Source organism: Oculina patagonica, chromosome 11 (genome assembly GCF_052425735.1).
Source record: "Oculina patagonica isolate OP01 chromosome 11, crgOcupat, whole genome shotgun sequence".
Taxonomy (NCBI): Eukaryota; Metazoa; Cnidaria; class Anthozoa; order Scleractinia; family Oculinidae; genus Oculina; species Oculina patagonica.
In genome coordinates, this window is record NC_135768.1 from 14,811,780 (window position 1) to 14,835,629 (window position 23,850).

A 23,850-nucleotide genomic window follows, 5' to 3' on the forward strand; every position below is an offset into this window, starting at 1 on the left:
CCTTCGAGGCTTCATTTTACCTTGTGATATTGGTTATGTGGCGAAAATCTAGCGATACCGCTCCAAAGAGCAACTCAAGATTAGAAAAATACTAATAGCCAAGTTTTCATTTTGTAAAATCGCAAAGTTATAGTCCTAGCTTAAAAGCAGGCGTTACTTTGCTGGCTGAGTGGAAAGTTTGCCCAGCAGAGACCCCGAGAAGGAGCGACCGAGATTTGAATATATTTTAAAAATGCGTGCCCGAGATTACATGTTAGTGTAGAGAGAAACTCACAGCAGGCTAGTACTTTACACGAGTTTGGAATATGCATAATGTTTTGTCACAAACAAATCTCTCCCAATGCGTAAAAGCACTTAAAAATATTTAGCAAATAAAACTGTTATAATGACTAGTCATTCTTGATGACGTCAAACCTAAGCACTCATCTCAGCTTCCCATTGGTTTGATCACTGGATATATTGAAGAACTCCTCGTGCGATTTGTCTTTATCGATCGACTGGGTACTTTGAAGTTAGCGAAGTGTGATAACTAATTGTGCACTCTGTGGACCTGCACAACTTAACCCGGTCACAGGTATCAAGTTTTATTGTAGGACTCAAAAATACTACGAGCAGTTTTGTTTCAAAATGGCATTGAAGACATTCACCTTCATCGATCGACCGGCTCTCTTTAGAGAACAGCATGAATTTTAAAAGTTAATTATCACTTTGTTCTGTATGACTTGTGAAGCATGACTTCAAAACAACTTAATTATTGTGTTGTGGTTTTATGGAAATTTACGGAGACTGAAATATCGTGTTTATGACACCAAAATGATATTTAATTTGATGGAATTCAATGGTGTTTCCAGTTCAAATGGTGATGATGAAGAATAAGAATATAAAGAGTAAGTCCAATTTTTGAACGTGATAGCATGTGTATACGTTGCGTGATCTAGGCCTCTTGTATATTGGCCTGTTACCAAGAGAACAATGGCCTCTAAGCACCCATGCAGAGCACAGTACTTATAGTTAAGTATAACAATTCGTCATAATCATAGATAAGATCGGCATGTTGAGATAACCTGCGTTCCCATTGGTTAAACTTGGCCAAAATGGGTGGGAGAAACCATGTGGAAAATCTCATGAAAAGGCAAGGGTGAGAGCGTTTGATGACTCTTACCTTGTAATACCTGACGAGTTAACAACTTTGTACATCTAGGCTGGAAAACTAAGGTATGACAATTTTCTCTTAAAAATTGGTTAATTGTTTTAGCTTACGCATATCGGCAACGTTAGAAGCATTAAAAATTCAAAAGTGTCTTCTAGTAAGACATTTTCCAAATTCCTGTCGTTTGGGCGCTGCGAAGGAGTAGACGCCCGGAATGAATCAGCACATTGCTCGACTTTAGCCTCCACATTCTGCTTTACGTTAGTTAATGCAATTGCTACAGGCCTATCGAGCTATTAAAGGAAATCGATTGTTTTTGTTTACTTAAATGCGTATTACAGTTGTTTAAGAGATAAGGTGCGCTCTCCGATCGCGCTCTTTCGAATCGTTGGAATTACGCATGTATCAGCCAAAACCGTCCATCCCCACGGATATACCCCGGGCATTTTACTGGAGGTCAGCTTCGTACACAGTGAAATGCTTTAATTCTTTTATTTCTATTCCTTTGCTTCAATACACGGAGAGTGGAGAATTTGACACTCTTCGAAGCCTCTAAGTCTTAACCGGTGGAGCAAACCGCCAACCAGGATAAAATGCAAATCCCGGGGTTTGACCGAATACATTATTAATAAAACTGCTGAGGCGCAACTTTGAATCGTTGTGTTCCTTTACACTGATTTTATATCAGCAAAGGATTAAAAAGACGTATTGTTATGTTTCACAATTAACCGAACTGACCACAAGGTTAGCTTCATTTTCGTACGTTGAGGGAGTACAATTAATCTCCCGCAAAAAGGTTAATTTACTTTTCCTTTTAGAACTGCGGTCTGTTTCTTCTGGTGTAAGGCTTATCATTCCGTAATAAGTCACGCTCCTTTAATTGTTGCATCGCACGAATTAATTACTCCTCATTGATGGTCACGAAATATCATAAATCATAAATTATTCACTGAACATAACAAGTATAATTTCCTACACTTTATTCCAAATTCTAATGTGTTAGGACTAGTGTTCGGATTTTCTACTTATTTCCCTCAGCGTATGTTTTTCCTTTGTTTCTTTTTTTCAACATTTCTCGGTAGAAATGTGTTATGCTTCTACAAATCGATTAAAAAGGTGTTTGTAGGATTTACGATAGACACACAATGCATCTTATACTGTCAACAAGCTACATTGACAATCTATTAATTTCCTGTTATGTATTTTTGAAGGAATATGAAGTGCCTTGTTGTCTTCTGCTTATCTTTGGGCCTGGCGATGTCTTTTCCTCGACCTTCTGTAAGAGATTCCCCAAAGCGCAATGCTGCTAAGGATCATGCACTTGGTGTTGTTTGGAGGGATCTTGAAGAACGCGATTCTGTGAAGATGTCTGAAAGAGATTCTCAAAAACGTGATTCTGTGGAGCTGGAAAATCAAATGGCTGGTAAGTCATTGTTAGTAAATGTTTTCATTGGGATTTTAAAAGTGACTTTCTTTTTGGGTAGCAACACGACATAGCAACATGCGCTTGCTCCTAATTGATCTTATAGAGAGAAAGGAGAGAAACACGCCGTCTTTGTGTGGTGGAGATAGGGTGATGGAGAAGAAAGGGGGATCTGAACTTTCCGTTTCCCACTTGTTGGTTCCCACTTCATTGTGTCATTTCTATCGCAAAGTATTACCGAAAGTTGCGAAATTTGTCTCGTTTTTTCCCGGTTCCCGCCGCCTTGAGAATCCTGCTTGCCTCTTTTAATTTCTTCTCTCACCTCCCGCCCCCATTCTCCCGGGCTACCGCCCACTGTCCACTTCCCTTCCTCTTGTCTGTCACTTTGCACTCCTGAGCTATCGATTTGAACACTCGAAGATAAACCGTGTATTATTCTGTTTAATATATAAACCTACTAATTATGATGTTTTTGACGATTATCCGAAGATTTCCGACCATTTTCCGAAGATTTCCGAAGATTTTCAAAATGTTGTCCGAAGGTCGTACGAATGATTCCGAACATTTTCCGAACTTTCCCGAAAATTTCCGAAGTTTTTCGAAGATTGCCGAAGAAGATCCGAAGATGTTTCGAGTTAATATCGAAAGAATTTGGCTTATTGAGCATTGAAACACGGCAAACTCTGCGAGCTGATTGGTCAAAAATGATATCACACATGTGTGGATATCATTTTTATCCACACATGTGTGATACCATTTTTCTCGATTTGCTACCACTCGCTATACCACTGCAGTTTATATCATAAAATATTATTATTTATACCATGCCATAGAAAATACAGCCAATCAGAATACAGGAAAGCCGTTGTATATTCGACGGTATTCAACCCAACCTTCCCGTCGTGCGCTGCGATCTTATTCTCGATGAAATTTAGTGAGCGTACTTTCTATGGCATGGTATAAAATAGTTACACAACACTTTCTCGTGGTATCCTATCGAATATCCCACTTGTCACTTGTATTTTCTTCGTATACACACTCGCCTAAAGGCTCGTGTGTATACCGAGAAAATACAAGTGACTCGTGGGATATTCCATAGTATACCACTCAAAAGCGTTGCATAACTAGTATATAGCGCGCGCTATTCATGGTCACTTGATCTCTTACAATAAAAGGCCAAAGGCCAGGTCTCTGAGCGGGCAACATTGCAAAATGTATGAAGTCACAGGAAAACATTGCAATGCTGCCCGCGAATGTTAACCGAAAATCGCCGTTCTTGTTAGTCTTCGTTTTGCTGTATAACACACCTCGAAAAGTCAAAAGTCAAAAGATATATTTACATTAATGGTAGCTTAAAAATAATGGTCTAGCTTTGTTAAAAATGACTTTTACAGTCCCCTAAAGTAACAAAAGAGGTATTATCATGAGTTTTTCAGGCATGAGATTTCAATCAAAAATTGAAAACGTCTGGCAGACGTTTTCAAACTCTGCCCACGTGTCTTGGATAAATCGTTAAAAACTAATTACACTTTGCTCCCCTTTGAATGATTCACTTAATAACTTTACCTTGTTGTTCTAGACGCATGAGTGAATGAGCGAAGCTATTAAGTCATAATTTGAGCTCCGTTATGGCCACAAATGCATCAAAATCCCAATGAGACTGTCCCTTTAATGACTGGTCCCTCGAGAAACCAGTTAATTTTGTTTCCCTCGAATCTCAATGGCTGCGGCCAGGCGGTCACATCTACGACGTAACTAAAGTTTAACTATAGTTAGTCTCAAGTTACGTGACGGCATACCTAACTATAGTTAGTGCTTTCGGTCGTCTTTGCGGTCACACCAATGCAGTTAACTATAGCTAGTTCTGATTAGCTTTTGAAAAAAATCAAATTTAAATTAGTTCATGACAGCCCTTGTTGTTGTGAAGTGTCTAGTTGTTCCTCTATTTTTTCTATTTTTGCATGGCATCTCGGCGTTGAAGAAAATAAAATGAAGTAAGGATGCTAGAACCGAAGAATTCAAGCTTTATTTTTGCTAACATTGGTGATATGTACTTTCTTGGCATGTTGTTTTTCTTTTTTTCCTTCCCTTTACGCTTTGTTTTGCGTATTAGTTTTATGTCCATCTCGCACGTGCGAAAAGAATAGGCGATTTATGGCATCATTTGACTACAACTACCAGAATCCTTCGCTTTTTCTTTTTATCATTCTAATTAGAGCAATTGTTTTTCAAACCCCACTGCGGTTTCAAAATTTGAATAATAAAAGAAAAGAGAAATGAATTCTGGTAGTTGTAGTCAAATGACGACATCGTGCAAATGTGCTATTGTCGCATTCTGATTGGTTTTTCGTTTGTAAACTTAAGACTAACCCATGAACCTTGCTTGGGTATAACTATAGTTAGTGTGTATTGTTTTGGATCAGCGAGGCGTAAATTTTCTAACTATAGTTAGGGTGAACAGAGAGGCGGTCACATTACCGAAATAGCTAACTATAATTAACGCCGTCGTAACTTTAGTTGGTAAACTATTCCACACTGCATCCATTGTCACACCGCAATAAGATTGGGGATAAATTTGGCGATCCGACAACGGTCACAGTGTGAGACTAGAGGGTGGGAGGGTGGGGAAGACAAAAAACTAGCATTTTAATCTCCGGGGCCTCCCCGCAAGCACCAATCGTCCCGTACCTGTACGATCCCCGCACCGTACGGCAGTTGAGCCAAAGTGATAATTTATTCATGTGCACTAATCTTATATGCGTTGCTTAATGTATGCAGTGTGAATAGTAGTCTAGATGTGACCGCAGCCAATGTTTTCCGAGGCGGACTAATTCCCTCAGGACCACTCATTATTTTAAAAGCTACTGCTGCTTTTTTAGTGGAAAACCTTCAATTTTATGAGTTTTTTAGCCAAAAATTAACAATATTTTTCCCTTGCAAGAGCAACGCGCAGCCAGATTCACGGATTTCCAATACAACACACGCTTAATGCCTACAAAAATTATATGTTATATAGAGCGTCAGTACAGTGACCAACCAAATTCAACGACAAAGAAGGGACAATAGGCCTTATCTGTAGCTGCTAATATTGGATAACTTTTAAGCCCTCAATGTTTAGGGAACTTTCAGTCTAATTCAAGTTTAATCATGTAATCATTTTCCAGGAAATCGTCGCGGATATGGATATGGCGGATATGTGGGATATGGCCGACCTAGTGGCGGAAATAGCCAACCTAGTGGCGGAAATGCCGGAAATGCCGGAAATGGTGGAGCTGGCGGATATGGTTATGGGTATGGACGATATGGATACGGAAGGTGAATTAAGATTCACGAAGTTTCCGCTCTCAATTGAGAAGAGAAAATGGTTGTTAACGTTGAATTATTTTGTAGCTTAGTAAGTTCGTGCTTTTAAGGCTGATGTTATCTCAGCACATGTAGGGAGCAATAATTGTAAAAGTAGAAGAACAATAAAGGTGCTTAAAATGCAGTTTAACTGTTTGCTGATAAGTGTCGCTTTGATTGGCTTGGATTCAGAAAGGGCAAAGATTACCGAGAAGAAAACAGGAACGGAGTTTATCATGTGACCTCTAGTTCTTAGAAAAATATTCCCAATTGAGACCGAATCAATCATCGTTTCCATTCATCTTCATTTGCCGTGAGATTTCGATAACAGGCTGGCCTCCCCTCTTCTGAATACAAGCCTCCTTTATCAAGCAAGCAAGCGCTTGTAGAAAACAGTCGATTGTCTCTCAAACGGGTTTCACAGAAGAACACGAACGTCAAAGATTCTTCTAAGAAGTGACACGTGCCCGAGAAAAGACCGGGCATAGTTACAGCTGACGAGGATAACACGATGTGAATCCGAAGACCCGATGCTTTCCGTAGCAATACATCGTGGGCATGCAACTCTTTTAAAATAGGTCCGCATTGTGTACGGATGCTCAATTACCGCCAAAACTTTTCCAGTGATCCTCCACATGGGCTTCTGTCCTCCGACAAGAGACGATCTCTTGCCTTCGAATCAAAAATACAAAAATCAGCTTCGAAAATCACAACCCAATTTTAGATTGTTCTGTCAAGAGAATTTTGTTGTCCTGGTGCTTGTAATCATTGTGGATTAGGGCGTACTCACGTACAAAGACTTCAGCTAACACAAAGTTTCCACATTTTATAAACATTTCTGCTTGATCATCTTCTTAGGGTTATTTGGATTTGTAAGGCATTCACACTCCAGAGGTATTCTGATTCTGTGGTTAAGAACCGGGCCTAAAACATCTCCATCAGCTAGAAATCGAGGAATTGATCTTGTGTATAAAAGTGTTATGAGGCGTACGTGACTGTCACCGAAGCGAACGGTATTCAACCTCGTTGCCATGACTTTTCTTTTCTGGGAACGAGGTTGAGCAGTATTGCGTTACACTGTTGGATGTTACATGAAAAAAATTGTGAGCTCTATATCTATAACTAGTAATAGTTCTCACTATAAAGCTGCCCCGCCTTTTTATAATTTGTTTTTTGTCGCCTTTAATTATTAATGCCGATGGACTGCACAATTAGGCTTCTTTTTTACTGTGTCATGCGGAATTTCTTGTTGTGTGACACCGTTACGTCCTAAAAATATTCACAAGTTCAAGTCGAATTACGGTATATTACCTAGCGCGCGTAAATAACACCTAGCGGAAATAACACATAACACATTATTCGTGATGACAACACACAAGCTTATTCCTGGGCTTATAACATTCAAAATAAACTTACAATAATTTCCAGGCCAAAAAGCCTAAAAAAATTCCACGAGTAACAAAATATGGCACAAGATTCGAGAAAACAACCCACTCTTTGGATCAAATAATCTGACAGTTTGTTAGCGAAACGAATTACGTTGTACCTTGTACTACATGACAAAGTTCACGCTTTTGTTTATTACTCGTTGTAACTTGTAAGATGTATACGATACAACAAACCTCCGAAAGCAAACCTTACAAATGTAACGCTTGGAACATAGGTAGCCGGCACGTAGCCAAGAACACGAAACCAATTGCTCGAAATCTTTCGACGTATTACTAACATTTGCTTCAAATATCACTTAACACAACCAAAGCAGAGAAACCGCTCGAACAAATCTGTGAACACGCGTAGGCCAAAACCGGAAAACAAAACGCTGCTAGCAGATGGTGAAGCTCGAAACGCGAAGGTGACCAAACGCGACCTCGTGGTTGCAAGTACCCGACACCACCGTGCGCGCTTGCAAAAATATTACCCGTCACGACCGTGCGCGCCTAGTTTCGTCAAATCGAGAATGCTTCGCCCACTACAGACACATTTCTTACTTTTTCAACAAATATTCATTGTCCTTGTATGTATACACCCGGGGACTCCTAGTGTGCCTCCTCGGGTTTTGGCCTCTGGGCCAAAACCCTGCGGGGGCAATAAATACTATAAAGTCTAAAATAATGTGGAATTTCTGCACTCAATAAAGTGCAATTCTTCCCCCATTCAGGAAAATTTAAAACGTGTTTTTACCTTGCTAGTTATGCTGTGCTTTTGTGCGGATTTTAGCCGTTTTCGATCGTTTTGGAGGAATTTGCTATTTCTTTGGATGCTGCCGATATGAATTTTGGTTTTGGACCCCCTCTAATACCACTTCTAAAAGGTATTCGCATTCGCTGACAGTAAAGAAGGATATCATTTGGTGGATTGAAGCGTTTTAAAAGTTGAAAAAGAATTTATTCATCCTATGTTGTGACTAAATAAAACAGTTGTTGTGTTAAACTTCCCGTGATGGTCGTTGAACAATTACAATGAAATCAAGAACAATTGCTAAAATCTCTTAATTTTATGGTTGATGTTGTGAGATTTTTTATTAAGTTGGGTCGTGTTCCATCTAAACCGTGAGACCATTTCAACTGCATGGAACCGAACTGTTTAAAGTTTCCTAATTTGAACATGAATACTTTTACAACCATTTTTAGACGAAATGGTGGATACAAGATTTTAGGACGTGACCTAGAAAACATGTTCGAAACGGTTTACTGAATATTGTTCAACCGTTTCGAGCAATTGAAACTGTTGTTGAATTGGGAAACTTCAACCAAATTGCACTCGGCACCAGTTTAAAAAGTCAAAAAATAAAAAATAAAAAGTCAAGATCAGCTAAATAAACCGAAAACAATGTTCTCCTAAGAGAATTGACATTAGTTTTCTACGAACGCGTCACGAACCCAACGAGGGCTTGCGTAGGAGGCGAAATTGACATGAACTAAACCCAAACAGAGGGGGGAGGGGGGCATTGGCAGGGATGAGGGCTGGGTGGGTGCTGAGCGCCACATTACCTTAAAATGTTCAGCAATACCGGAAAAAACAATTTAAAAAATTGCCGGCTATTTCGGCTTGTTTCCAAAACGATCAGAAATTCGTAAATTGTTGGAAAAACGTGAAGGATAAGCTTTCATGCTAACTGCAGTCGACCAAAACGCTAATAAAACGCATCCCGCAGGCTTGGAGAATACCGCAATTCAAGATTAAAATTACCGAAATACCGCATAAACAATTGGCTAAAAACCAAAATACCGAAATTAAATCCTCCAACGCTCTCCTCCAAACAAATGAAGAAAGTTCATTCTAATGGAACAAGCCCTTATTAAATTGCTTTCCGTTTCCTGTAGTAATTTTTGCTTTTACTGAAAAAGAACCTTCTATAAATGACAGTGGCAATTCTGTGGAACAATTTTCTCTGGGCAACTTGAAAATATAAATGTATATTTTTTCAAGTAAAATCAAAAACCATTTGGGCAGTTTTCGAATAGAAGTAAGAGAGAGGAAAAAGGCCTCTGTTGGGCTTTAAAAATTGCTCCAAACTTAAATGTGAACAGCAAGTCTATCAACATGGAAATTAATGTGCTCTTTACGACTTATTTTAAAACCATTTTTAGAGTTTAATTAATTTATATAGCTGCGCTGTATAAGCTTGTGTTAAAAACAACATCGTAACATTGATATAATGGAGTTGATATTCCACAGTCTATTGATTACCTGAGTAGTCAGAAGACCGAAGTGCAGCAATCACGGAGTTGAGATCGAAGCATTCGTTGACAGTGACAAAAGGAAGAGTATCTCACTTAGAAAGTTAAAATTTATTTAGGGTTGCAAAAAGACTTTATAAACCTTGTGATGTTACCAAATAAGAGATCTGCTGTATTACACAAATCGATCTTTGCTCATGATGGTTGTTGAACGATAACAACACTATCAAGCAAATTCTGTCTGAGCCTCCTGAAATGCTAATTAGCTAATGTTGTGAAACCTTTAATTTAGTCAATCGCCGGACCCTGCGAAAAAATAGGGACTGCTCGTAGTCTACCATTTCAACAGCAACTGAATATTTTCCAAACTTTTTTTTAGCTCAAACGGTGGATAGCTTTTAGCACATAATCTATTGCGATAAAAGTCGTTAGTTAGTTAATTAAATCCTCCTGTTTCGCTGAAACAACGTATTCGGTTTGTTTGGTTGAAACGGTTTGTTGAATATTATTCAACCGTTTCCACCAATAAAGTTATTATAACGATTGAAACTGTTGTTGAATTGGGAAACTTCAATCAAATCTCTCGGCACCAGTTCAACAGAGTTTAATGCTGACTGAAAATTAAACCGAAAAAGTTTGCTCCTTATTGTGCACAAACTGAACCGACGATTCACTCCAATGGAATAAGGCGTCATCGAAACTTAATTGTTTTCCGTTTCCTGTAGTTGTTCATTTCCGTTTCCTGTAGTTTTTACTTTCCGAATCGATAGGCTTTTGTTGTTTATTTCCTAAAATAGACCATTCCAGGCTTTTTTCACTTTGTGATATTGGAAGCGAGAATCTGTCGACACTGCTGGAAGAAGCACCTCAAAATTAGTAAAACAGCCAAGTTTATGCGTCGTATCTTGAAAAATCGCCAAGATATAGCTTCGCAAAGTCGGCATGAAATAATTTCACAGATGTTGGGAAGGCCGGGTCATCCCCCATAGAATAGAACCATATTTTCGCTTTTTTGTAAGACGTGATATGAGTCTCAAACTTGGCCATGTTATCTATTTTCAAGTGCTCTTTCCAGCAGTGTCGAAAACTTTGCGCTACTGAACCAATATCTAAAGTTGAAATGAACCATGGAGAAGGGTCTATTCTTTTTAAGCACTTAAGTATAAAGTTAAAGCATCAATATATCAAGAGAATATTAGCGTTTTCGTGTTGTTTTGAGATACTTTCTGGTAAAGCTGACTGATCACATTTCCGAGAACCTAAATCAAAACAAAGCTTGTTGAAATTGTTATTACATGCTGTTGGGAAAGCGTACGTCAGAAAAAAAATGAGCATTAAAGTGACTGCTTTCTGTATAGACTTGGAAACAAGTCGAGCTCTAAGAGCCCGAAGCGCGCCGGGGGTCTACTACCACTTAATCGGAAAACAGAAGCGAAGGACTTTGAGAAAGTTTAGTTTCAGTAGAAAGAGCATTCTGGTGAAAACAAAACTTTGTGCATTAAAAACGGTGGTAGTGAGCAAAACAAAGCGCCAAAAAGCGCAACAATTACTTCTCAAGGTCTCTTGAAGGCGACTTCCGTTTCCTGTGGTTGTTTGTATCCGTTTCCTGAAGTGATTTACATCCTTTTCCTGTTGGATCTTTCATAGCATGAAAACAATATGCTAATGACGGCATTGGATGATATTTAAACAGACCGTGTTGGACAGATCAATATGCCATCGACGGTGATTCCAATTGCAAGAAAGGCTTTCAGAGTGTCCAACAATCTTCTACAATCAACTGGTGATTCTGTCTCAAAAGGTAATTTGCTTAACTAACAAATGCATTTGTTTTCACTTTATTCCAAATTATTAAATGTTAGAGCTAGTGTTCTAATTTTGTCCTTGTTTACCTCAACGTATGTTTTTCTTTTCTTTTTCTATTTCTAACACTTCTCGGCAGACATGCAGTATGTTGCTACAAATCGAAAGTGTTTGCGGATTAACGATGCACAAACAAAATGCATATAGTGCTGTCTACAAGCTCATTGACAAACTACTAATTTCTGTTATGTAATTTTAAAGGAATATGAAGTGTCTTGTCGTCTTCTTTATGGCGTTGGGCCTGGCGATGTCATTTCCTCGACCTACTCCGCATCGGCGTGATCATGTGAAGATACCTGAAAGGAATCATCCAAAACAGGATCCTGGTCCTATGAGGGACCCTCAAGAACGCGATGCTGTGCAGATGCCTCCGGCGGTTCCATACGGGGATTCTCAAGAACGTGATCATGTGGAAGATCCTGATCCTATGAGGGATCCTCAAGAACGTGATCCTGTGGAAGATTCTGATCCTATGAGAGATCCTCAAGAACGTGATCCTGTGGAAGATCCTGATCCTATGAGGGATCCTCAAGAACGTGATCCTGTGGAAGATCCTGATCCTATGATGGATCCTCAAGAACGTGATCCTGTGGAAGATCCTGATCCTATGAGAGATCCTCAAGAACGTGATCCTGTGGAAGATCCTGATCCTATGAGGGATCCTCAAGAACGTGATCCTGTGGAAGATGCTGATCCTATGAGGGATCCTCAAGAACGTGATCCTGTGGAGCTTGAAGACCAAATGACTGGCAAGTATATCAGTTTATTGTTCTGTTTTCATTGGACTTTTAAAAGTGACTTTCTTAGTTCTTGGGTATCAACAGGAGATAGCAACATGCGCTAGCCCCTCATCTCACATTGTTTGCGGTTTCTTAGTTGTTTCTTAGTTGTTTTAGCTTCGTAATTGGCGAACACGGTTTCGACTGCAATCAAAAATGGTTAAGATATATTTGACGAGCCTTAGTTCTATTTTATTTCTCTTTTTTGTTTTCGGGTTTAGTCGTGTAATATACTTCTTATTAACTTAAGTTGGCATAATTGCTCAGATCCTGCTTAATCTACAGTGGGAAAACGGCCCTGAGGGGTGTTTGTAAATTCACAGAAAACGAATCTCCGAGGAGAAACATGCCATCGTTGTCTGTCACTCGCAAATGATGTATCAGATTAAAAGCCATTGATTATTTTGCATGCAGCTAAAGTAGTCAACTATTTCAATGTATGACTTAGCTGGGGTGTTCTTTTATTACTTTATTAGTGGTTTTTAATAAATATATTTATTAGAGTTGCTTTTCCGAAAAAACTTTTAAGACGCAGCCGGCGTGACAAATCGTTTCTGCGCTAGTTCAGTGTTACTGGATATCTTTTCGTTACCGTTCTATTTAACAAAAAGACTAAAAGCCCGAGTTTTCTATGAGTGAATAGTCCACGAGGTGCGGCACAGTTGAATATCGCTTATGGTAGATACTACTCTAAAGGATTCAGTCGAAAACATTCAACTGTCAATTGTATTAAATAATAAAGATGGTAAATTTTAAAGATGGTAAATTTTTTTTTTTTTTTTTTTTTTTGTATGTATTCTTTTAATTCAAAAAATTAAACAGGAATAATTAAACGTCTACAAAGGACTTATTTGTAGCTGCTTTAGGAAAACTTCAAGTTTTAATTCCATTTTAACTGATATAACTGATCATTTTTCAGGAAAAGATAAGCGTGGATATGGATATGGTGGATATCGTGGTGGATATGGATATGGATATGGTGGAAGTCACGGCAAATATGGATACGGAAAGTGAATTAAAATTCACGAATTTCCAGTTTTAACTTGAGAAAAGAAAACGCCTGTAAAAGTTGGATCACTTTGTAGCTCAGTCATTTTGCGTTTTTAGCGCTGATGTTATCTCAGCACATGTAGAGAGCAATAATTGTAAAAGCAGAAAAGCAATAAAGATGTTTAAAATGCAGTTTTACTGTTTGCGCAGTATTGCTTTGATTGTCCATTGATGTGACTTGGTCACTTAAGGGAGGGAGTTTCCATACTGAGCTCTCTAAATTCGAGTGAAACATTTTGACGGATAACTCGAGTACGGAACAATATACTGACCTGAGACTTGGACAAAAAGTTTATTTAGTAGTTTTCTACAACCTGTAATATTCTTGATTTTTTTGACTCAATAGTTTTGGATTTATTTTTTCGCGGCGTGACAGTGGCGTGACAGTGAAAACCACCTATTCATCCTGACCAAAATGCTGATTTTAATGGTTGATGTTGTGAGATTATTAATTTAGTTGAGTCGTTTTCTATTAACACCAGCCATTTAAACAGGAACCGAATTAGTTGAAGTTTCCCTATTTGTACATGAATACTTTTAAAACCATTTTCAGTCGATATGGTGGATAACTTTTAGGACGTGATCTCGAAACGGTTTGGTGAATATTGTTCAACCGTTTCGATCGAAAACGATTGAAACTGTTGTTGACTTGGGAATCTTCAAACTGCACTTGGCACTTATTTAAAAAGTAAAAATAACAATAAAATGTCAAGATCAGTCAAATAAACCGACAACAATTTTCTCCTAAGAGAATTGACATTACCCTCCTACGAACGCGTGACGAACCCAAACATTTAGGCCTGCGTAGGAGGCAAAATTGACATGAACTCAACCCAAACAGAGGGGGGAGGGGGGCATGCTGAGCGCCACATTCCTTCAAAATGTTCAGCAAATACATGTACTACAATACCGCAAACACAATTCGAAAAATTACCGGCTGTTTTGACTTGTTCCCAAAACGATCAGAAATTCGTAAATTGTTGGAAAAACGTGAAGGATAAGTTTTCATGCTAACTGTAGTCGACCAAAACGCTAATAAAACGCATCCCGCAGGCTTGGAGAATACCGCAAGAACGCAATTCAAGATTAAAATTGCCGAAATACCGCATAAACAATTGGCTAAAAACCAAAATACCGAAATTAAATCCTCCAACGCTCTCCTCCAAACAAATGAAGAAAGTTCATTCTAATGGAACAAGGTCTTATGAAATCTAAATTGCTTTCCTTTTCCTGTAGTTATTTTTCCTTTTCCTGAAAAAGAACCTTCTATAAATGACAGTGGCAATTCTGTCGAACAATTTTCTCTGGGCAACTTGAAAATATAAATGTATATTTTTTCAAGTAAAATCAAAAACCATTTGGGCAGTTTTCGACTAGAAGTAAGAGAGAGGAAAAAGGCATCTGTTGGGCTTTGAAAATTGCTCCAAACTTAAATATGCACAGCAAGTCTATCAACATGGAAACTATAGTGCTCCTTACGACTTATTTTAAAACTATTTTCAAAGCTTAATTAAGAAACGTGATTCCTTTCCATTATAAACCCACCAATAAAGTAGCCTCCAGTCACATTAATATTATCCATATTATTAGTTGCCCTAGCTATTTAAAATTTTCTTGCATTCTTTCCTTGTGCATGGTGACCACAGTAATGAATCCATTGCATGTTAAACACAGCGTCGGTTGCGTTACCTGTCGCACAGTCGTAACGCAAGTAGTTTAGTCATCTTGGCTCTGGCGCGACGTGGCGCGAGAATCTGAAAAGGGACTGGGAAGATTCTGACTGATATCGCCGAATCGTGCCTTGGTGTTGCACGAACGAAGAAAAATATTCCAAAATTCTTTTTCGCCTTGCATTTCGACCTTCCACATTTGTGGAAGCTAGATTGGATCTTTTGGCATCTTCTACAGTCCGTTTTAGAGCTGCTGCAAGAATAATGAGCTCGGTAAAGAAACCTTTTGAACGGCTTCCAACGAGCGTGCTTCCAAAGAACTACAAATTGACTTTGAAGCCCAATCTTACAGAATTCACTTTCACTGGAGAGGAAGTAATTGATGTGGAGGTAAATATTTTAGTTTGTTAACAAAATGTAACTGACTTTTCACAATTGGTATTGATATGTTTAAGTTTTGATGATCAAAACTTTGTGCTGTGCGTGAGTGTTTCTCGTCCCCAAAACCCTTTTCGTTTCTCTTAGCCGGCATGTCCTTGGCACGAGGAACACAAAAGGGCTCTGGGGACACAGGATTTCCAGTCCTGTCTTATGTATGCAGTCATGATGTTTCAAAACAATGTATGCGGGAGTCGTTATGTTTTCGACTTCCGTTTAGGAATAATTCTTTGTTCCAAACAGCCAATCAAAAATATTCAAATTAATTCATAAATCCTCAGAGCCCTCCGTTTTCTCGTGCCAAGCCGGCTAAGAAAAACGAAAGGGCTATGGGGACGAGAATGGGTGTGGCGAGGGACTCAAGGAACCTGGTTGCCCGGGGGGAGAGGAGTTGGTCATTATAATTATGGCAAGCACATCACGAGGAGAGTACCAAACATTCAGACAGGGCTGCCCTAACTATATGTAACCAGGTTGCTGTGCAGTTGTAAACATGCACGATGTTGTCAAAATATGCAATGTTCTATCTCTTGCTCGGTTCAAGAATTTTAGATGCTTTGGCCTTTCCCTTTTTTTCTCTGTTTACCATCGTCCGACTGCAGGCCCGTAGGGAGGTGGGTGCGATGGGTGCATCCTGACCCCCCCCCCCCCCACGAGCCTTAGAAGTCTGCTCATTGTGAAAAAATAAATATGAAACTAAATAAATAAAGGGAAATGGTATTTCTGTACTTCCACTTTTTACATTCAATATATAGTCCTTTGGGTTGAAGGTCCGGCATTTGTACATTTGTGTGGTATATATTGGACCAAATTGTGTGATTCTAGGTTAATTTCAACGATACATTTGACCTAATGCCCTTCATAGTCGAACCGTTCGAAGTACCATTTATACCGGGTATTCCCAGGCGCTACCAAAAACAGAGGAGACTGGGTACTTGTTGCGCTCAGAAGCACTTAAGAAGGTTGGAGCTTGTCACAGTGTTAAAGATCAACAAACTGACTCTGGCTGATTTATGCATTTACCATTTGAAACTGAAATGAAAAAACCTATCTTTTTCCTGTCTTTCTCTCTGTGTACTGCCGTCATTGTTAGCTAAATAAATTGTAAATTACGTTTTCAAGGTTCTGTTTCGAAAAAATTATTATGATTTGAATTTAAAAATGTACCAGAATTATTGTCATTGTTACCTTCACTTTTACCTGCCTTTTTCCTAACAAACTGTCTTCAAAACGCACAAAATCAGGCTGTCTCAGGTAACCTATTTTTTCAAAATTTCCTGGGAGAGGATACCCCCAGACCACCTTACGCTTTTGCGCCTATGGTGCTCAAGATTTCTCCCCAGAGGTGCACATACGCACCAACCCAGGCAAAAACCTAGTTACGGACCTGGACTGACCCAAATTTGGGGGTTTTCAAAAAAAGTTGTAATATAAGAAATATCACAGACTCCCTAGAAAGTCATAGATGCTTGCAGATGTGCAAAGGAGTGTACATCTGTTTTGATTCATTTTTCGCTGCTGAGTTTAACCACTACATCAATCTTAAATCTTTCTACATTGCTGCCAATAATTATTGTTTTGTGATTGATGAAGAAAAATAGTACTGTTTTTAATAACAATTATTAATAATTCTCAGGTTAGAGAAGAAACCAATACAGTGACCATCAACTGTCTAGATATAAATGTCAAATCAGCCAGCTTTTCTGTTGGAGAACATATAAGTAAGTATTTAATATATTTAATAAGTTGTATATCATATCATTGACAAAACCTTGGTGCAGTTGCTGTTTTGCTTACTTGAAACATTTTAAAACAAGTTAAGTGATTTCACCTTCCCCTTTGCAACGTTGCGTAGTATACAAAAAAATAATGCCTTCAAATAGTGCTGCCTACTTTTGCTCACAAACTGAAATGCACTACACAAGGAGTTTGGGCACATTGTGCTATCCAACACTGAAAAGGGGGGATGGGGGTGGGTGGGCCAATGACTTTTGGCAATGACTGAGGGCCTGGCTTTAGAAGACACCCTTTAGAGACAGGAAAAAGCCCTGATGGCACATGGTCAGTATGTAATGTGATGACATGAAAAAGGGAGCTTACTTAGAAAGGACCAGGTGGTGCAATCAGTGGCCTAATGATAAGCCAGGGCCGCTCGTCCCATGGGCCACATATTTCTGCCTAATTGAGGAGTGAGGGTGGACTTGCAGAATGCAGGAAATTAACACCTTGACTTTTCAAAATATCCCATGGGATAATACCCCTGAACCCCCCTAGATGCTCACACCTCTGGTACTCACACCCACCCATGCAAAATCCTGCCTATGGCCTTGTCTGGATCAAGAGGGTAGAGTTTGGTGTTGACCCTGACATAAGATAATATTTTTTTTGCATTTTTGTCTTTTAGATTATCCTTCTTCAAACATCTTACATAACATAGAGGAAGAAACGGTTATTGTTAGCTTTTCATCACCCCTTCCCTTGGGGAGAGGCCTGTTGTCTCTGAATTTTACTGGAGAACTGAATGACAAGTTAAAAGGATTCTACAGATGTAAATACACTGGAGAAGATGGAAAAGAGAAGTTCTGTGCCGTTACACACTTTGAGGTATATTCAACAATTAAATCAGGGTTGTAAAGGGGCAGTGCATGACTTGTGATCTGAGCAAAATTAGTATGTTGTCTAGTATGTGGTGTGAACTGTTTATTTTGGGGGTCGTGATTCGTGATTCCAGCTGAAAATGTTTGTAAAAACCGTAAATTACGTACTCATGAAACAATTTGTGGTAGTGAAGCACCAATTGACAAACAACACAGTTGTATGGAGTCGGGTAAGGATGTCTTTTCTTGGCTCGACTAATGTGTTTTAGGTTTGTCACGCAATGTTAACTTGCCTGACAGGTCAACTCTTGTTACTGGGTTATTGAAAGGCAAAACAACTATTTTTATCAAAGCCCTTTTATTTTATAAATAAATGTATATTAATTACGCGATACATGAAATTGGTCCAAAAATGCTCTTGATTTGAGAATAGGACCCCCTTGCGCACTCTGTAATATTTTTCCGTAAAATCTTATGGAGTAAGGCTGAGTTAAAAATCCAAAACCATGTGAATCAAAGAAAACATACACAATAATTTTTTGTCAGAAGTTCAGTTTCTCACACAATTAAAATCCAGAATTTTGACCATCAAAATTGCAGTGATTGTGTTGTATGAGAACCTATTTTTTGCCAGGCTGAACAGGTTCTTATATTTTTGAGTATTTTTAATAAATATATTAATGCCAAGTTTCAGCCTGTAGAATCTTAAATCACTAGGTTCTTACTGTATATGCAGGTCTTTACTGTATTATTAAACAAGGATTTCCTGGTGTTATGTGGGTATCCTGACCATTTGTACTAATTATTTTATGTTGCAATTAACAGCCAACAGGTGCACGACGAGCATTTCCTTGTTGGGATGAACCAACCATTCGTGCCTCATTTGACATCACCCTGGTTGTTCCCAAGGACAGAGTAGCCTTATCAAATATGGCAAGTCTCAGAGTACCAATCATAAATAATTAACATAATTTTTCTCTGAAACCTGAAGGTACAACCTAACCAAAGGTACCAAGGTTTGTGGCCTCTCTAGACTACTCAATGTTGGGTATGCAGAAGGTCACAGATACATAGCTCTCTGTATGCAGTTTGTGCTAAGGTGCTAATCAACAGCTACAGGCTAGGCAAGATACACTGTACGTACGTGTAGGCCTGCAATATATGCAAAGGGATAAAGCTACATTGTTTTCTACACACATTGCATGCCTATAATTCTTGATATGATAGGTCTGCAATGTGTGCAAAGAGATAAAGCTACATGGCTCACTGCATTCGTTGCATGCATTAATGTGTACATACTTAAACTAAAATGCTGCATTTATTTCTATCAATAAAATTGAGGGGGTCTTAATTTTTATTTAAATTGTCTAAGATTGTAGCTACTGAGTTTGATGTTCTATAGACGAATACAACTGACTGTTAAATATTCAAACTGCCTCTAAAGGAATCTACTTTGCTATTTTATTTTTAGAATGTGACAGAAGAGAAAGATCACACTGATGACACTTCTCTTAAAGTGGTGAAGTTTGCCAGATCACCTATCATGTCTACATATCTTGTGGCATTTGTTGTAGGAGAGTTTGACTTCGTGGAAGGAAAAGATTCTGATGGCGTTACAATCAGAGTTTACACTGCAAAAGGGAAAGCTATCCAGGGACAATTTGCTTTAGAGGTGAGAGTGTTTTTATGTTTTTAGCCATGCAAGCCTTATACTCTTTTTGGGGAGGTGATGTGGCCTGATCACTAGTCCACTGGACTCTGGACTGAGCATTCTGTGTTTTGAGCCCTGGCCAGGGTCATTTTGTTGTGTTAGTACTCTCACATTGCCTCCTCTCGACCCAGGTGTATTTAGAAATGGTCCCAGGGAAATTATGTGTTGCGGGGTATCCAAGTGTGATGGACTAGCATCCCTTCTAGGGTGAAGTAAGGAATACACAGCTTTTTAAATCACTTACACTAAATGGGAGACAAGCACCTGCCGCATGTATTTTTTCTTTGTTTTAAAATTTTACACTGTTATACAGCTGAACAAAGAAAAATGAAATTGTCTCTAGGGTAAACTTCAATCATAACAGTTATCCAAAGAAGACTCATTCTGATATTTTATTGACGACAATGTCTAGGTTGCCAAGAAGTGCCTACCATTTTACAAAGAGTATTTTGGTATTGGTTACCTATTGCCAAAGCTTGATCTTATTGCCATCCAAGACTTTGTTATAGGTAAGCCACGTATCGTAAAATTAAATATTAGCTATTCCTCCAATTTCATCAGAATTTCAAGTTAGTCAGGAATTATATCTACATTACATTTGGACTCACACTGCAGCTTTGCCCAGTACTTTATTTTTCAAAACTGAGACAGATAATTTTTGTTTAGAATACATGTGTACATGCTTTGAGTCATGGCTCTCTGATTATCGCCTCCTTTTGCCATTTATTATTTTGATCACAGGAGCTATGGAAAACTGGGGCCTTGTAACCTACAGGTATGTTCACTTCAATTTATTTAACATGTTGTGTATTACACTGCAGGGTTATCACAATATATATCTTTATTATAAATGTTGAATAAATTTTTTAATCATGTTGTACCAAAAAAAAATCCATATGCCTCCCACAGATGCTTTTTTTTTTTATTTGGTTTGAATCCCCCCACCCCTCTGGAAATTCCACTTAGGCCCCTGATACTTTCCTCTAAGAAATTTTGGCTTTTGATACCCTGCCACCCCCACCCCCTGGAATTTCCAATGACCATCCATGGGGTGAGTATGGATAATTTCTGGAACTGCACAATCTTTACTTCATAAATGATACCTTTTTCATTTGAGTCATAATCAGTATTTCTATTTATAATCGTCTGTTTTTGATAGGGAGACCTGCCTGTTGATAGATCCAAAAGATTCCTCTGCAGCAGCTAAACAGTATGTGGCTCTGGTTGTTGGTGAGTGCAAGACTGCTGACTTAAATATCATGACATTTTACATTTTTACAATACCTCTAGCAACATTCTTTTGTATGCTCATTGGTCACGAGATGAGCTATGATTAGTTATGAGCAAAGACAATGAATTGCTAAATTTTAAAACAAATAATTTGTTGTTTTCTTAGGTCATGAACTTGCACATATGTGGTTTGGAAATCTGGTAATTCATTTTGTTAATTTTCAGTATTGATCATTTATCACCAGTGAAGTTCATAATCCAGCTGATTTTAATCAGTTCTTATTACAAGGACGATCAATGAACCTTGAAAAAAAAAAAGAAAGAAACGAACTGCTAGTGGATCAGAATCTAAGCTAAAGCTGATTTCCAGTCCATACTATATGCCATGGACAGACTCAAGGTTTGTTCATGATTTGTTTGGAATTCGTTGATATGTGATACTTCAGCAATAGCGTACATGAAGTACATGCAGTCACTGGCCAAAACATAATATGAATCTATTGAAAATAAACTATAAAAAAATTCATTGTATGTAACCTTGTAACATTTTCTTTTTTTCTTTTTTTTATCTTTGTTCTAGGTAACAGTGGTAAGTTACCAAGATTGGGTAGAGTATTGTTTTGTTTTACAGTGTGACAACATGAACATTTTTTGTTGTTCAGTGAAAGAAGGAATGCTTGTATTTACCATATATTCTTACTAATTTTTGCGAGTACTAATTTTTTGCGATTTTTGCGATTTCATAATAATTGTGAAATTTAGCGAAAATTAATACCATATTATATATCAAACCAATAAAAATTTTAAATATTTGGAACTGCAACTATCTACCTTTAAACTATCTTTCCACTTGTTTTTGACTGGTACGCTTCCTCTGATTACTGTTTCGAGCTTGTAAATTGGTTCAAAGCCTCTTTAGTACAGTCACTAAAGTTTCCGTTTGCAGGCTCCTTGAAGTTACATTGAGCAAGACCTTTGTGTATTTCAAGTGGTTCCTTAGTCTTTGACGACTGATCTATTAAACACTGACAAAATCGCGAAATTTAATACACTTTTTCTCTAATTTTTTTGCAGTCGCGAAAATTAATACTCGCGAAATTCGACGCTCGAATTTTCGTGAAATTAAGTACGCGCGAAAATTAGTAAGAATAAGGTAATTTTTCTGTGACTGGCAAGCATGTCAACAACCATGTAGTTCCTGGCTGTACCAAATTGAATAGTGCACATTTCAAGACAGAATCCTTCAGGAAATAAGTTTAGAAGTTAAATTTAAATCATATTACATTATTTATAATTATTACAAACCCGCTTTTTAAAGGCTAAAGATGAAAGTAATTATCCGTGATGACACCAACAACAATTTCTTATCAGAGCCTGAGAAATTGAATTTCAAAGTTCACAAGAACCATATGTATTTAACGATAGGTAAAATATCACATGTAGCTTTTTTGTAAAAAAAAAAATCTTTTAAGCGATTCAGTGGAATTCAGTGGACCTTCGATTATTTTTGATATTTGGTGTTAGAAACGATTTCTTTTAATAAGATATTTGAAACAGTAACACAGAAGTTTGCAATACGAATTAATTAATTTTGGTACATACTTTTGTCCAATTAATACTCGAAGACCTGGTGGATTCCGTACGCATCTAAAGTCATCTATTGTAAATTCAGGAATGGTGGACTCACTTGTGGCTGAAGGAGGGATTTGCTTCATGGATTGAGTATCTCCCTGTCGATCACTGTTTCCCAGAGTTTGATGTATGGACACAGTTTGTAAGCACTGATTTTGCCAGTGCCTTGAAACTTGATGCATTATGTAACAGGTATTTGTTTCCTTCTAAAGAAGTTATTAATTAGCTAGCACTGACTATAGGCAGAAGTTCGGTGATCGTCCGGGTGAGAGTAGTTCTTAAAATAATTGTTGTTGGTGACTGACGCCATTCGACAAACTGAGCGGAAGCCATCTTCAGAGTCAAGTGAATAGTTGTTGTCAGTCGAGGATGTTATAAGTTTGGTCCATTAAAGCTGATTGGTCAGTTTTGCCGTGATGATATTGGCTGTGAGACTCGTGTAAAGTTTGTCAACAGCAATTTGTCAGTTTCGATCCCTCTATTGTTATGCTTAACCTACAGTTCTAACTATTCTTAACGAATGACTCTAGAAAGCTGCTACACAAACTAAGAACAGACGCCTATCAACAGATGTCAACAACTAACGGCACCTTACTATTGAGTACGACTTAAACAAAATCGACAAACGGACCGCAAACAGAACGACTTTGACTAACAATAGACGGATCCAAACTGACTAATTACTTTTGATTAACTTTACATGAGTTAATACACGGGTTGTCAAAACGTCAGTCACCAACAACAGTTCTTCTCAGAACTACTCTCACCCGTACGATCACACATTACGAACTACTGATACTCCTGGGTTCAAACCATTTACTATACTACAGGCAGAGGTAGCATAGAGCGGTTTTCGCTTGAGTGTCGAAAGTAAATTGCGTTTGCTTTGGTTTTGCATTACTACGCTTAGCGATTGGCTTAAAAATCTCGCGCCACTTTCTCAGCCAATCAGAACTAAAACCAAAACCAATCGTGACTCGCTCGCGCACGTTTTCCCGCGCTTCGTGCCAGCTACATGTATTTGCTTCGAGTTTTGATTGGCTCACTGGGATTGTCTGTGTCGTTTGTGATTGGCCAGAGTAATTACTTTGGTTTTGGTTTTACGACACTCAATTGAAAACTGCTCTAACCTGATAAATTTGTTTCCTCCCAGTAACTGTAATAACTGAATGTAGTGACACAAATACTTGTTAAGTGAATGACCAGAATAATTCTGTACACACAAAGCGGTTTCTAACAACTCAGCATCCTGTATTCTTAACAGTCTGATGCTCACGCCACTCAA

General features: G+C 38.3%; 3 protein-coding genes across 3 annotated transcripts in view; all 3 read left to right on the forward strand.

The window, feature by feature from the left end:
• Positions 1–1,125: 1,125 nt before the first annotated feature.
• On the forward strand, positions 1,126–6,060 carry LOC144630803 (uncharacterized). Its single transcript, XM_078489165.1, has 3 exons — positions 1,126–1,215; positions 2,362–2,573; positions 5,738–6,060. The coding sequence occupies exons 2-3, from the start codon at positions 2,366–2,368 to the stop codon at positions 5,890–5,892; spliced, it is 363 nt and encodes a 120-aa protein (XP_078345291.1). The 5' UTR covers positions 1,126–1,215; positions 2,362–2,365; the 3' UTR covers positions 5,893–6,060.
• A 5,231-nt stretch (positions 6,061–11,291) lies between these two features.
• LOC144631080 (uncharacterized) lies at positions 11,292–13,425 on the forward strand. Its single transcript, XM_078489458.1, has 3 exons — positions 11,292–11,396; positions 11,660–12,207; positions 13,157–13,425. The coding sequence occupies exons 2-3, from the start codon at positions 11,664–11,666 to the stop codon at positions 13,249–13,251; spliced, it is 639 nt and encodes a 212-aa protein (XP_078345584.1). The 5' UTR covers positions 11,292–11,396; positions 11,660–11,663; the 3' UTR covers positions 13,252–13,425.
• A 1,625-nt stretch (positions 13,426–15,050) lies between these two features.
• LOC144630855 (puromycin-sensitive aminopeptidase-like protein) overlaps positions 15,051–23,850 on the forward strand; it is a 12,953-nt gene continuing 4,153 nt past the window's right edge. The window contains exons 1-11 of the mRNA XM_078489208.1: positions 15,051–15,347; positions 17,032–17,116; positions 17,800–17,999; positions 18,818–18,925; positions 19,464–19,664; positions 20,116–20,212; positions 20,445–20,478; positions 20,863–20,933; positions 21,100–21,134; positions 21,514–21,522; positions 22,606–22,757. Coding sequence (XP_078345334.1) covers positions 15,222–15,347; positions 17,032–17,116; positions 17,800–17,999; positions 18,818–18,925; positions 19,464–19,664; positions 20,116–20,212; positions 20,445–20,478; positions 20,863–20,933; positions 21,100–21,134; positions 21,514–21,522; positions 22,606–22,757 — 1,118 coding nt within the window. The 5' untranslated portion in view covers positions 15,051–15,221. The remainder of the gene's footprint in view (positions 15,348–17,031; positions 17,117–17,799; positions 18,000–18,817; positions 18,926–19,463; positions 19,665–20,115; positions 20,213–20,444; positions 20,479–20,862; positions 20,934–21,099; positions 21,135–21,513; positions 21,523–22,605; positions 22,758–23,850) is intronic.

What these genes read in the sequence shown, in the direction of transcription:
- LOC144630803 (XM_078489165.1), top strand. Translation starts at nt 2,366, where the DNA reads ATGAAGTGCCTTGTTGTCTTCTGCTTATCTTTGGGCCTGGCGATGTCT. An exon ending in GCTGGAAAATCAAATGGCTG is followed by an intron (nt 2,574 to 5,737) that starts GTAAGTCATTGT and finishes ATCATTTTCCAG; the next exon opens with GAAATCGTCGCGGATATGGA.
- LOC144631080 (XM_078489458.1), top strand. Translation starts at nt 11,664, where the DNA reads ATGAAGTGTCTTGTCGTCTTCTTTATGGCGTTGGGCCTGGCGATGTCA. An exon ending in GCTTGAAGACCAAATGACTG is followed by an intron (nt 12,208 to 13,156) that starts GCAAGTATATCA and finishes ATCATTTTTCAG; the next exon opens with GAAAAGATAAGCGTGGATAT.